At 41.6% G+C, this 14,417-nt stretch overlaps 1 protein-coding gene across 1 annotated transcript; it reads left to right on the top strand.

The window, feature by feature from the left end:
• The first annotated feature begins 2,031 nt into the window (after positions 1-2,031).
• Positions 2,032-13,616, top strand: LOC135481740 (palmitoyltransferase ZDHHC23-like). The gene is made up of 6 exons (XM_064761410.1): positions 2,032-2,148; positions 4,166-4,307; positions 6,247-6,935; positions 7,831-7,942; positions 11,495-11,671; positions 12,146-13,616. The coding sequence occupies exons 2-6, from the start codon at positions 4,186-4,188 to the stop codon at positions 12,396-12,398; spliced, it is 1,353 nt and encodes a 450-aa protein (XP_064617480.1). The 5' UTR covers positions 2,032-2,148; positions 4,166-4,185; the 3' UTR covers positions 12,399-13,616.
• Positions 13,617-14,417: the final 801 nt, after the last annotated feature.

Genomic DNA, 14,417 nt, shown 5'->3' with positions numbered 1-14,417 from the left:
TAGTATGCTATAGTTGACCCTCACTACATGGCATGGGCAAATATACAAAACGCTGGCTGTTCAAATCCAACTTTCACTACTTCATCCGCAGAGTTAATCCATGAGGTGAGTTGAGTACAGTGCAGAAAGAGCGGTAATTACTCTGAGCACTATGGGTCTTACAGTCAATATATTGATTTTAGATGTAATTTATGCTTCAGAAAGTAACCCTGCATTGCTTTTATTGCATTACTGTTAACACCAGACCGGTGTGTGTGAATGGCAATATTCATAAATATGAGCACGCTGGTCACTGTGCTTCCTTCCTGAGTATGGCTTTAAATAAGAATTAAATGAATGAAATAATCAAGATATGACCGGGAGTGGGGGGTCAAGGGGGGAGGTAGGACGCATTCCACAACTGTCCCGCCGTCTCCAAGCTACCTGAAATCTTACAAGACATATTCCCATCTATGCACACTTGTGTTACGGTGTATCCACACAAACAGACAGACAGAAAACTGGTGAATGCAGCTTGCATTCACACATCATCCGGTAATGCGGAGTTGCAGAGGAAAGCTTCCACCAACGAGTCGGAATCGCAGTGTGGACAACCGCAGGGTCTTCTAGCTAAGTCGCTAATTACACGTCTAGTGTCTTGCGTGTCTCATAGTATAGCCATGTAAAACTTACCTGTCTATATGCATGTTCACGTGATCATCGGTATCATTATACGTGATCATCAGTGCTCAAGTATCCAATGCATATGCATGTACACCGCCAGACTGACTAGTGGTCCAGTGTGAGATACATTTGTGTAGACAAACGTTTAAGCGGCAAATAAAATCTTTCTACAATACAAACAATTAACTGATTTCTTGGATGGGATACCGATCCGTGGAGTGTCAAATTCGGTAAGACCAGGTGAAAGTACACGACAGAGAGATATGTGGGATGGAACTATACGAGACTATATATGTGAGACGGAGACTACAAGGAAGGGAAATGTGACGGGCGGAGACTACATGACTGGGAGATGTGACGGGTGGAGGCTACATGACAACAGATATGATGGACGGAGACTACATGACAGATGTGGTGGGCGGAGACTGAATACGACTATATTCAGAAGCTATTTTTTTTAAAAATCCTCAACAGGCTCGTTCTTTCACATTCACTAAATAATCCATATATAGCAAAGGCTGTGAAAGATATATATCCACATTCGTTAGGTTTAAAGGAATCCCTAGACTCTTCACATGGTTACCTACATCTTATACGTGGACCTATCTTTGTACAAAGACCAAAACGGTTCCCTCTCTCGCAGACTTTACAATAAGTGGGATATCGCTTCAATTTTGACATTGTAATTAAATTATGCTTACATTGACAGCAAATATACTGAAGGATTCTGCACGTGGCGTGTACATACATGTATCTCGCCTTGTAGCATTTTTAAATCCTGCACATTATGTGACGAATTCAATCAACGTCACAGGTTATTACTGCAAAAACTAGCCTCTCAAGGCTTACTGCACTAAGAGCCTTCACTCTAAGTTTCTTAATCTTAACAATGAGTAAGCCTATAAGATTCTCTTGTAAGTATGTATGGACAGAGCGTCCATAATTTCTGGCACCCTGCTTTATGAGTGTGTCTAATTCCGCTCATCCCGGGTCTAGGAGGCTAAATATTCATCGTGTTGAAATACACTGGATACCTATGTCTTCTAATTTTGGGGACAAATATTAGTAGCGCTGAAAGGAAAATATTACGTTTCTTTTCGGGCTTTCTGAAAAAGTAGAGATATGATAATGTTGTTCATTAGATGGTCTAACGATGTGAAGAAAAAAAAATGATAAACTAAATATTCCTGCTACAACTACATGTAGGCCTACATTGGCTAAAAAGAGCAGACCAGGTGTTCAAGCGGTCACGCGAACGTCGCCGACCGCGTATAGTTCGCGAGACCAGAGGGATTTGCAGAAAAATCTACTAGAGAAATAGTCCACTTGCTTGTGGACAAGAGTTACCTCCCATATTGTAGCTCTTCAGAAGATTCCGATGCACGTTAGTGGTAAACATTCGCAATACTGGAATGACGGATTTATAAAATGTTGGGCCAATTTTCTGCGCATAGTCACGGTGTCATGAAACCTAAATGTGATTTGGTAAGTGAAACTGCTAAAGCTTCGAACAGCGTGTGCCAAGGCTCTAGCACAGACCTCTAGACAAGTATGAAATCGACAAGTTATGTTTTGATCACGTGAACTGTGACCATGTTCCGGATGATCTGTTTCAGGACGTTGTATTTCATATTGTTTAATTGCCGTGGATATAAGGGGCTGCTATCATTGTACACGTAAGAAAAAAACAACATAAAAAGTAATAATCATTATTATAATAAAAAACAAATAAGAGTAAAGAATTTGGAAGTATCACATGTTAATACCAATAGCCCATTCAGGTGGACCAACATTTGTGGCGTGAAGGAACATGTTCGGAGAAGGCAAGGTGGAGAGTTAATGTTTAGCTGATATTTAATACCAGTATCCAGTACGGAAATCCAGTAATATATCTAGTTGTTGTTCTACAACTTCATTTTATATCCACCACATGCGGACAGTTTGATAAGGCAATCACACTATATATTGTGGCAGGAATCACACTGGTATGGCAGTATGACAGTCTACATCAGTTGTCACTCTAGGCTGATGACACTTGATTCCTTCTGTCTCATCTGAATATTTTGGAAAATTACAGCCATAGGTAAAATGGTGTGCAGACCGTGAAGGAAAACTAGGAAACTAGGAATCTATGTTATTACTACTCCTACTCTTCTTTGTTTTTATTATGCTGCTTCCAAATCATAAATAAAGATTCATCCGTACTGTATTGTCCTGTAAACCTATAAGGGAGTATTATTGTGGTGTATACTTGTGTACATGTATGTGGCAAAAGTGGTAAAGAATAAATGTGACTGACATGACAACTACAAGGAAAATATTCTGATCATCTTTAGATTATATTGTATATATTGTATATCCTCTCTCTGGCACCAACAGATTTTACATATCTTGTTTGCCTCATCAAATGTTTGAAGAACTGCTGGAGATTTTTACAGATCGTTGATTTTGCTCAACAACTTGATGAACTTTGCTGTGACAGGAAAATGTGACTCCAGTACCGCTCAACAAAACATTTACTGAATTCAAGCTCACAAGAATTCAAGCTATCTTTTCATGTATGTAATATATGTACATTCAATACATATATGCGAGTTCCAATACGTAACAGCTTGTGGGGGCTTGACACTTTAGATTATCTATTTTATAAGAAGTCCTGTTGTGGAATGTTCAGAGCTGTATCCCTATCTTCATCAAGGTGACCTGCAAACATAGATGCCCTGTTATTTATCAGGTCAGAATTTGACATAATGCAATACAATGACTGCCAAGGCCCATCCTCAAGAGCCATCCTGGTTGCCAGTGCAACAGTTTTGATGGGTCTCTGATATCTATCACCATCTTCTAACAACCAAACTCTATTAAGATAATTTATGTATAACGTGGTAATTTCCATCAGCAAATTGTAGTTAATGCTGCTATGATTAAATACAATGACATAAATTACCACCAGGGATTAACATCAGATTGCCTTGTGGATTTGAGGGCCAAAGACTTCAGCACATTCCTGTGAAGACTCTACATTGACTAATGATATGTGCATATTTGACTGCTGAACAGCATGGTGGCCCATAGTTCAAGATGTATTCCACATGTTGCTGTAGAAAGTTCAGTGTCAGTAAGTTCATGTCATATACCGTGGTTCATCCTTCTGCTGTATCCTGTCATTCGCATATAAGGGCATTTTGCAATTGTGTTTACAGACAAAAAACTAGTTTGGTCACCCCCTTTTTATATTTAAAATTTTTTCATAAAGTGTCGGTCACCTAATGGAGATGACTGATGGATTAAAGACCCATCTAGAAACAATGTACATGTACATATTTAAATATAAAACAACCAAAATAAATGGTGCCTGGCATTTGTCTTAAATATGCTTGTAGATGTTAATCTAGCAGCAGACATCGTTGCTCCAATTGATTTAGGCCACTTGTACTCTCAATGACCTTTGACCCTGGGTCAGTTTTAATAAATTTTATTTTCTTGAAATCTTTTGTGACAGGCATTATATATAGATTCCCGATGACTAAGTCCAGCACGGAAGAATCCTTATGCTGCTGTGAATACAGGAACGAGGATGGAGCAAGAAGTCACATATTAGGATGTTTCTGTGATTGTGAGGCACTGGACCAAGCATTTGACAGGTGAGAAAAGTGAAGCTGTGAAATATGTCAACCATATCAAAGACAAGAACAGGTTTGCTATGCTCCACAAAAATATTTTGGGACAGGCATCACGCTGTAGCAGATTCATCCTATCGCTCATGTGTACATGTCTCTCCAAAGTTTGGAACAGATACAAGAGTTCAGGGTTATGCTGCAGTAAATACAGATACATGTATGTATATATTGATGTGCTTTGTGTGGCATTTTCAACATTCGTTCAGTTTGTATGTTGCTATGTATACCAAATGGTCTTGGCGCAAGTGTACGTGTTGCCTAATACCTCGACACTTATCTTACATGTATGTAGTCTTGTTTCTTATTCCAAGTGTACTGCGTGTCACCCAATACCCCCAGCAGTTATCTTATAGTATCTTTACAGGTGTATTACGTGTCGCCCAGTACCCCAGCAGTTATCTTATAGTATCTTTACAGGTGTATTACATGTCGCCCAGTACCCCAGCAGTTATCTTATAGTATCTTTACAGGTGTATTACATGTCGCCCAGTACCCCAGCAGTTATCTTATAGTATCTTTACAGGTGTATTACGTGTCGCCCATTACCCCAGCAGTTATCTTATAGTATCTTTACAGGTGTATTACATGTCGCCCATTACCCCAGCAGTTATCTTATAGTATCTTTACAGGTGTATTAGGTGTCGCCCAGTACCCCAGCAGTTATCTTATAGTATCTTTACAGGTGTATTACATGTCGCCCATTACCCCAGCAGTTATCTTATAGTATCTTTACAGGTGTATTACTTGTCGCCCATTACCCCAGCAGTTATCTTATAGTATCTTTACAGGTGTATTACATGTCGCCCAGTACCCCAGCAGTTATCTTATAGTATCTTTACAGGTGTATTACTTGTCGCCCAATACCCCAGCAGTTATCTTATAGTCTTGTTACAGGTGTACTACATGTTGCCCAATACCCCAGCAGTTGTCTTATAGTCTCGTTACAGGTGTATTACATGTCGCCCAGTACCCCAGCAGTTATCTTATAGTATCTTTACAGGTGTATTACATGTCGCCCATTACCCCAGCAGTTATCTTATAGTATCTTTACAGGTGTATTACATGTCGCCCAGTACCCCAGCAGTTATCTTATAGTATCTTTACAGGTGTATTACATGTCGCCCAATACCCCAGCAGTTATCTTATAGTCTTGTTATAGGTGTATTACGTGTCACCCAATACCCCAGCAGTTATCTTATAGTCTTGTTACAGGTGTATTACGTGTTGCCCAATACCCCAGCAGTCATGTTATGGTCTTGTTACAGACTGCGCATTACATATCGCCCAATACCACAGCTGTTATCTTGTAGCATTGTTCCAGGTGTATTATGTGTCACCCAATAGCCCAGCAGTTATCATATAGTCGTGATACAGGGGTATTTCGTGTTGCCCAATACCCCAGCAGTTACCTTTTAGTCTTGATACAGGTGTATTTCATGTCGCACAATAGCCCAGCAGTTATATTATGGTCTTGTTGCAGACTGCGCATTACATATCACCTAGTACCACAGCTGTTATCTTGTAGCCTTGTTGCAGGTGTATTACATGTCGCCCAATACCCCAGCAGTTGTCTTATAGTCTCGTTACAGGTGTATTTCGTGTTGCCCAGTAGCCCAGCAGTTACGTTATGGTCTTGTTACAGACTGCGCATTACATATCGCCCAATATCACAGCTGTTATCTTGTAGCCTTGTTGCAGGTGTATTATGTGTCGCCCAGTACCCCAGGAGTTACTTTATAAGGTGTATTTCGTGTTGCCCAATACCCCAGCAGTTACCTTATAGTCTTGATACATGTGTATTTCTTGTTGCCCAATAGCCCAGCAGTTATGTTATGGTTTTGTTACAGACTGTGTATTACACATCACCCAGTACCACAGCTGTTATCTTGTAGCCTTGTTGCAGGTGTATTACGTGTCGCCCAATACCCAAGCAGTTATCAGAGAGGATGTGGAGGACAATAGCAGACAGATGTCGCATCCCAGGATTGAGTGGATCAGGCGCCATCAGAGTTAAGATTGATGTAGTTGTCCCCATTGTGACAGTGCCTATCAGCCTCTGTCTTGGCACCATCAATTTCTACATGACAATCTTTGTTCTGGCTTCCATGCCTATCTTCATGTTCCTCTTCTATCGCTCATGGAGAACTCAACACAACAGAGTGCGTACAAAGTTTTTCTATGCCTGGGCTATGACCTCTGTGCTCTTTACCATTTTGATTTATCACGCATTTGTTCTGTCCTTCCGAGAGGTGTTTCTGTGGGAGCAGATGCTTCTGGTTACGTCCATCGGCATCATGTTCTTCGCTCTCACATTTGTGAGAAAAGATCCAGGAATCATTAAACCAGCCTCGCCCGACACAGTTACTCCATCCAATCAACACCTGTCGTCCAGTCAGGATCAGAAGGATGCAGCCAGTCAGAAAGATTCCAAGGATGATTACTCGAAAACAATTTCTGAGCATGTGTTGGGCAACTTCCTGCTGTCAAACATGGGCTTCGACAAGGAATCGTTTAAAGCCAACTACCAGGCTCAAACAGCTCCCAGTATGCCTGAACAAAAGGTCACTTGGGTGGACTCGCGACCAATTAAAGGTAGGTAAAATATGTATTTGCCGGTGGCTGTAAATATATGTGTCATTTATATGAACTATAATAATTCAAGGATTTCCTACTCTCATTGGCTTACATTATCATTGCAATCAAATATGTTGGGATAAAGTTTGTCTGAATGGTAATGTTATGTGACAAAAGTGACAGAATGTGACATGGGAAAGGATGTTTGTGTGGTAAAGTGTTCTGACAAAGTGTGTGTGCAGTAAATTAGTGCCGGTATTACAAAGGCTGGCTGTGTGGTAAAACAGTGTGATAATGGCTGTTTAGGCATTATTTATTTGATTTATTTACTTATTTGATGTGTGTTTTACACTGTACTCAAGAATATTTCACTTATGTGACATCAGCCAGTACTATGGTCGGGAAAAAATGTGGCAGAGCCTGAGGGAAACCCATGACCATGCGCAAGTTGCTGCTACACCTTCTCGCATCGTGTCAGAGAAAATGTCAGCATAAGCTGGACTTGAGCTGGACTGTATTAATACATTGTGACTCAAAGTGTGACTGTCATATGCTCTGACAAAGCCGTTTGTGTGGGTACAAAGGTAATACAAAGGCTGCTTGTAATACTGATGCGTTTATTTATTTGATTGGCGTTTTATGCCAGACTCAAGAATATTTCACTTATACAGTGGTGGTTAGTATTATGGTGGGTGGAAACCAGGCAGAGCCCAGGGATCTGGCGGAGTGAGACCTTTCCTCTTGGACGAACTCACCACCACCGCATTGTTGGGTAAGGACCTTGGCTATGGAAGCCCCCTAGTTTGTAATAAGTCATACAGCATGACAAAGGCTGCTTTTGTAATATTAAAATGTGTGACAAAAGCAGTCTGATTGGTAACCTGTATTGTGAGAATGGTTGTTTGTGTTTCAGATAATCAGCTTGTGACCTGGTGTGATAAATGTTGTCTGGTCAAACCGCCGCGAGCTGGCCATTGTCATGTGTGTCAGGCATGTATACTCAATAGAGACCATCACTGTGTATGGTAAGTTGTATTGGGTTTGTATTATAGTCTTGACTTTGTGTGATCTGTTTGCAGGGTGGACAACTGTATTGGGGCTGTGTGATTGTCTGATCTGTGTGATCTGTTTGCTGGGTGGACAACTTTATTGGGACTGTGTGATTGTCTGATCTGTGTGATCTGTTTACAGGGTGGACAACTGTATTGTGGCTGTGTGTTTGTCTGATCTGTGTGATCTGTTTGCAGGGTGGACAACTGTATTGGGACTGTGTGATTGTCTGATCTGTGTGATCTGTTTGCAGGGTGGACAACTGTATTGGGACTGTGTGATTGTCTGATCTGTGTGATCTGTTTGCAGGGTGGACAACTGTATTGGGACTGTGTGATTGTTTGATCTGTGTGATCTGTTTGCTGGGTGGACAACTGTATTGGGGCTGTGTGATTGTCTGATCTGTGTGATCTGTTTGCAGGGTGGACAACTGTATTGGGGTTGTGTGATTGTCTGATCTGTGTGATCTGTTTGCAGGGTGGACAACTGTATTGGGGTTGTGTGATTGTCTGATCTGTGTGATCTGTTTGCAGGGTGGACAACTCTATTGGGACTGTGATTGTCTGATCTGTTTGCAGGGTGGACAACTGTATTGGGGTTGTGTGATTGTCTGATCTGTGTGATCTGTTTGCAGGGTGGACAACTCTATTGGGACTGTGATTGTCTGATCTGTTTGCAGGGTGGACAACTGTATTGGGGTTGTGTGATTGTCTGATCTGTGTGATCTGTTTGCAGGGTGGACAATTGTATTGGGGTTGTGTGATTGTCTGATTTGTGTGATATGTTTACAGGGTGGACAACTGTATTGGGGCTGTGTGATTGTCTGATCTGTGTGATCTGTTTGCTGGGTGGACAACTGTATTGGGACTGTGTGATTGTCTGATCTGTGTGATCTGTTTGCAGGGTGGACAACTGTATTGGGGTTGTGTGATTGTCTGATCTGTGTGATATGTTTGCAGGGTGGACAACTGTATTGAGGCTGTGTGATTGTCTGATCTGTGTGATCTGTTTGCAGGGTGGACAACTGTATTGAGGCTGTGTGATTGTCTTATCTGTGTGATCTGTTTGCTGGGTGGACAACTGTATTGGGGTTGTGTGATTGTCTGATCTGTGTGATCTGTTTGCTGGGTGGACAACTGTATTGAGGCTGTGTGATTGTCTGATCTGTGTGATCTGTTTGCAGGGTGGACAACTGTATTGGGACTGTGTGATTGTCTGATCTGTGTGATCTGTTTGCAGGGTGGACAACTGTATTGGGGTTGTGTGATTGTCTGATCTGTGTGATCTGTTTGGAGGGTGGGCAACTGTATTGAGGTTGTGTGATTGTCTGATCTGTGTGATCTGTTTGCTGGGTGGACAACTGTATTGGGACTGTGTGATTGTCTGATCTGTGTGATCTGTTTGCAGGGTGGACAACTGTATTGGGGTTGTGTGATTGTTTGATCTGTGTGATCTGTTTGCAGGGTGGACAACTGTATTGGGACTGTGTGATTGTCTGATCTGTGTGATCTGTTTGCAGGGTGGACAACTGTATTGGGACTGTGTGATTGTCTGATCTGTGTGATCTGTTTGCAGGGTGGACAACTGTATTGGGACTGTGTGATAGTCTGATCTGTGTGATCTGTTTGCTGGGTGGACAACTGTATTGGGGTTGTGTGATTGTCTGATCTGTGTGATCTGTTTGCAGGGTGGACAACTGTATTGGGGCTGTGTGATTGTCTGATCTGTGTGATCTGTTTGCAGGGTGGACAGTTTTATTGGGGCTGTGTGATTGTGTGATCTGTTTGCAGGGTGGACAACTGTATTGGGACTGTGTGATTGTCTGATCTGTGTGATCTGTTTGCAGGGTGGACAACTGTATTGGGGCTGTGTGATTGTCTGATCTGTGTGATCTGTTTGCTGGGTGGACAACTGTATTGAGGCTGTGTGATTGTCTGATCTGTGTGATCTGTTTGCGGGGTGGACAACTGTATTGGGGCTGTGTGATTGTCTGATCTGTGTGATCTGTTTGCGGGGTGGACAACTGTATTGGGGATGTGTGATTGTCTGATCTGTGTGATCTGTTTGCAGGGTGGACAACTGTATTGGGGCTGTGTGATTGTCTGATCTGTGTGATCTGTTTGCAGGGTGGACAACTGTATTGGGGCTGTGTGATTGTCTGATCTGTGTGATCTGTTTGCAGGGTGGACAACTGTATTGAGGCTGTGTGATTGTCTGATCTGTGTGATCTGTTTGCAGGGTGGACAACTGTATTGAGGCTGTGTGATTGTCTGATCTGTGTGATCTGTTTGCTGGGTGGACAACTGTATTGGGGTTGTGTGATTGTCTGATCTGTGTGATCTGTTTGCAGGGTGGACAACTGTATTGTGGCTGTGTGATTGTCTGATCTGTGTGATATGTTTGCAGGGTGGACAACTGTATTGAGGCTGTGTGATTGTCTGATCTGTGTGATCTGTTTGCAGGGTGGACAACTGTATTGGGACTGTGTGATTGTCTGATCTGTGTGATCTGTTTGCAGGGTGGACAACTGTATTGGGGTTGTGTGATTGTCTGATCTGTGTGATCTGTTTGCAGGGTGGACAACTGTATTGGGGCTGTGTGATTGTCTGATCTGTGTGATCTGTTTGCAGGGTGGACAACTGTATTGAGGCTGTGTGATTGTCTGATCTGTGTGATCTGTTTGCAGGGTGGACAACTGTGTTGGGGACTGTGTGATTGTCTGATCTGTGTGATCTGTTTGGAGGGTGGGCAACTGTGTTGGGGTTGTGTGATTGTCTGATCTGTGTGATATGTTTGCAGGGTGGACAACTGTATTGAGGCTGTGTGATTGTCTGATCTGTGTGATCTGTTTGCTGGGTGGACAACTGTATTGAGGCTGTGTGATTGTCTGATCTGTGTGATCTGTTTGCTGGGTGGACAACTGTATTGAGGCTGTGTGATTGTCTGATCTGTGTGATCTGTTTGCTGGGTGGACAACTGTATTGGGGCTGTGTGGTTGTCTGATCTGTGTGATCTGTTTGCAGGGTGGACAACTGTATTGTGGCTGTGTGATTGTCTGATCTGTGTGATATGTTTGCAGGATGGACAACTGTATTGTGGCTGTGTGATTGTCTGATCTGTGTGATCTGTTTGCAGGGTGGACAACTGTATTGGGGCTGTGTGATTGTCTGATCTGTGTGATCTGTTTGCAGGGTGGACAACTGTATTGGGGCTGTGTGATTGTCTGATCTGTGTGATCTGTTTGCAGGGTGGACAACTGTATTGTGGCTGTGTGATTGTCTGATCTGTGTGATCTGTTTGCAGGGTGGACAACTGTACTGGGGCTGTGTGATTGTCTGATCTGTGTGATCTGTTTGCAGGGTGGACAACTGTATTGTGGCTGTGTGATTGTCTGATCTGTGTGATCTGTTTGCAGGGTGGACAACTGTATTGAGGCTGTGTGATTGTCTGATCTGTGTGATCTGTTTGCAGGGTGGACAACTGTATTGGGACTTTATGATTGTCTGATCTGTGTGATCTGTTTGCAGGGTGGACAACTGTATTGGGGCTCACAATCATCGCTCATTTTTAGTGGCCATTCTGCTGTTTGTCTTCACTGGTTTCTATGGCGCTCACCTTACCTTAACCACCATCTGTACCCCGGAGATGTATTACGACTGGTTCCTCTTACCTAATGACTGCCGATATGTCTACGCAGATTTTTCGTGAGTTACACCTTCAACTTGCCTTGTATTAAACAACGCAGCCCAATTAAAGATGCCTGTTCTAATGATATTAACCATGTCAACTCATATTTATATGAGTATTAAGACTTCTGTAATAACAGTCCTCATACATGTACTACATTTTTGTCAGGTGACACTATATGTGTAATGTGAAAGTATAGGAATCCTTGGAATTTTGACACTCTTGGCATCAGAAACGTCTTTGGGTGTTTTTACAGTGTATGAGGTTGTGTATTTGAGTCCAGCTTTGATTGTTTAGTTGCCTCTTCAGGTCAGGGAGGTTTGTCAGCTAAATTTGTACATGCCAAAGGCCATTCTGATTTCCTGCCTATAAACCTGAGTGCCAACATATAAGAAAAACATTCTGCAGAACAGCTTTAAAACGCCAATCAAACAAATAAGTAAATTAAGTGTAGTGTGCTAACAGTTGGTTGTGTTTGTCGTCTTTTGCAGCACTGCATTATGTTTTGTCTGTGCCTGCTATGCTATTCTGGGCAGCAGTATTATGTGCGTGGCCCTACTCCTTCAGCTACTCCTGATAAGCCAGAACATCACCTCCCAGGAGCTCCACATGGCCGCTGTGAGAGGTATGACAGTTCTCGGCCTCTATGCTAGAGGAAATATACATGACCGCGGCTGCTTGTGGAATTGGCTCGAGTTTATCCGGCTTAAGACAAGGCGTACTTCACCTCAGATTCCATTCTAATACTATTTGCATAATGTTAAAGTTGTATGATTTCATGTGAAAGATGGTGTGAATTTTTAAGAACCATGATTTTTCAGTGTTACAGGGATACTGGACATTAATCTTCTACAAAACACCGTGTTATATTTTGAAGAGGAATTTATAAAGCCTGTTGATGTATCCCACTGGAACCAGAGAATAATTTAAGAGATTTTGTAATTATCTGTTTTTGAATTAGATCCTAATGACTGAGGAATGTTGGCTGATGTGGATATTTTTTGGAAAGTGCGTTACATGCACCACAGCTACATGTTACATAGGTTTTTGGTTTATATTGTGCCGTTCAAATGAGATGGCAGTGTTTTTTTTTAAATAAATAATTAAATACCAGTAATAATTTGCCTTTGTTTAAGTAATGGAGAGAGGGGACAAGGCTTAGGTGTATGTTGTCAACCTTTCGCTGATGTTCAGAAGAGCTTGTTTACTTACTTTCTAAACATGGCATTCAAACTTGGGTTGTTCATTCAGACTGTGGATAGAATACCATGTACACGAGAAGGATGACATGATACACATGCATATTTTCCCATAAACTACTAAATTTCCACCAAAACCAGGAGAAAACCATTGCATATTAATGCCTTCAAGTATACAATAAATTCGCTGAGTAGACTGCTTTACTTTCCAGGCTTGACTCTAGTACAGTCATGTTTTATATGGCCAACAGGTATGCTGATGACTCTTAAGAGCCAGCAAAGAAGAATAACCAAGGGTCATGAAGGTATATACAAGTATGCACATACTCATTACAACTACAGCAACTAAACATCATAGCAAAGCTTCTTCAGGACAGCTGCTGGCAGATGTTGGGGGCGTGTTGTAACTTGAGATGGACGCTCTGCTATGTCATTTGTTTTTGTGGGCTGGCTAGCATGACTATGCTTCCAGATGGGATTAGTTATTCTGTAACTCTCATCTGTTTTCTATTACATATAAAGAAGACGATCAAGGTTTACTCCCTTTAGGATGCGTGCTAAATGCTAGACAAATGAGGTAAATAGAGCAATCAGGTCTGTTATAAAATGGGATGTTGTTTTCCCTGTTTAAAAAAAATGGATAGATATCACATGCCAGGTGTAACAGAACTAGGTCTCGTTACACTTCCATCCTCGACAAAGCTATTATGATGTCATGGAGTAACAGAAAGGTCAAACATGTAAACAGTATATGGGGGGGCTTGCAACTTCTTTCTGTGTGAAGACAAATATGTCACCAAAGGATTGATCATGAACTTGCAGTAAGTAAACAATACCTGGCAGCAGTGTTTATTTCACAGTGAGAAATGTGTCACTGTCGATGATTACGAGGAAGCCATTACGAATGAATGTTTCACCGTTCAAAACAATTCAGATTATTTTCAACACTTGCATTTGCCATCAATGTGATCCTGGTTCAAACTGAAATCAGTGACTGGTACCCCTTTTGTTTTACTAGAAGCAGTGGTTTTGCCTGGGGAGTATGACATTGTAGGCTGTACGCTGTTTGGAATAACTTTGCTGGGATCTTTCAACACAACTTCATATTGCTGTGAAAGTGTTTAATTACATGAGTGGAGTTTTTAGTATTTAATTATGTATTACCTGCATTAAACGGTTACAGAATCGAAATAATGTTTGCTGCTACGGGTGTCTGGCGGTGCCTTGGAGCTGAAATAATAACCGTGCCTACCTTATTGATTATAAAACTGCCGCTAGACACCCATAGCAGGAGCATTATCTTTCAATTAGACCTTCAGGGTGAGCAGCTATCAAGTCAAGTCAAATTAACAGGTAAATATATTGGCTACTAATGCTTGATAACTGCTCATATTTAAGGTTAAGTCAAATTAATTTGGAATTTTTTTTTTTTTCTTTTAATTGTCACGTACCTACATACATGTAGATCCACATACATGAATAGGTTTACATTCATGGACTGAAAATATCTGCCTGATGCTATAAGATTTCTCCTCTGTGTTTACTTATTTTTAGTTGGTCACCT

This window comes from Liolophura sinensis, chromosome 1 (assembly GCF_032854445.1).
Source record: "Liolophura sinensis isolate JHLJ2023 chromosome 1, CUHK_Ljap_v2, whole genome shotgun sequence".
Taxonomy (NCBI): Eukaryota; Metazoa; Mollusca; class Polyplacophora; order Chitonida; family Chitonidae; genus Liolophura; species Liolophura sinensis.
This window is presented reverse-complemented; position numbering and strand designations above follow the sequence as displayed.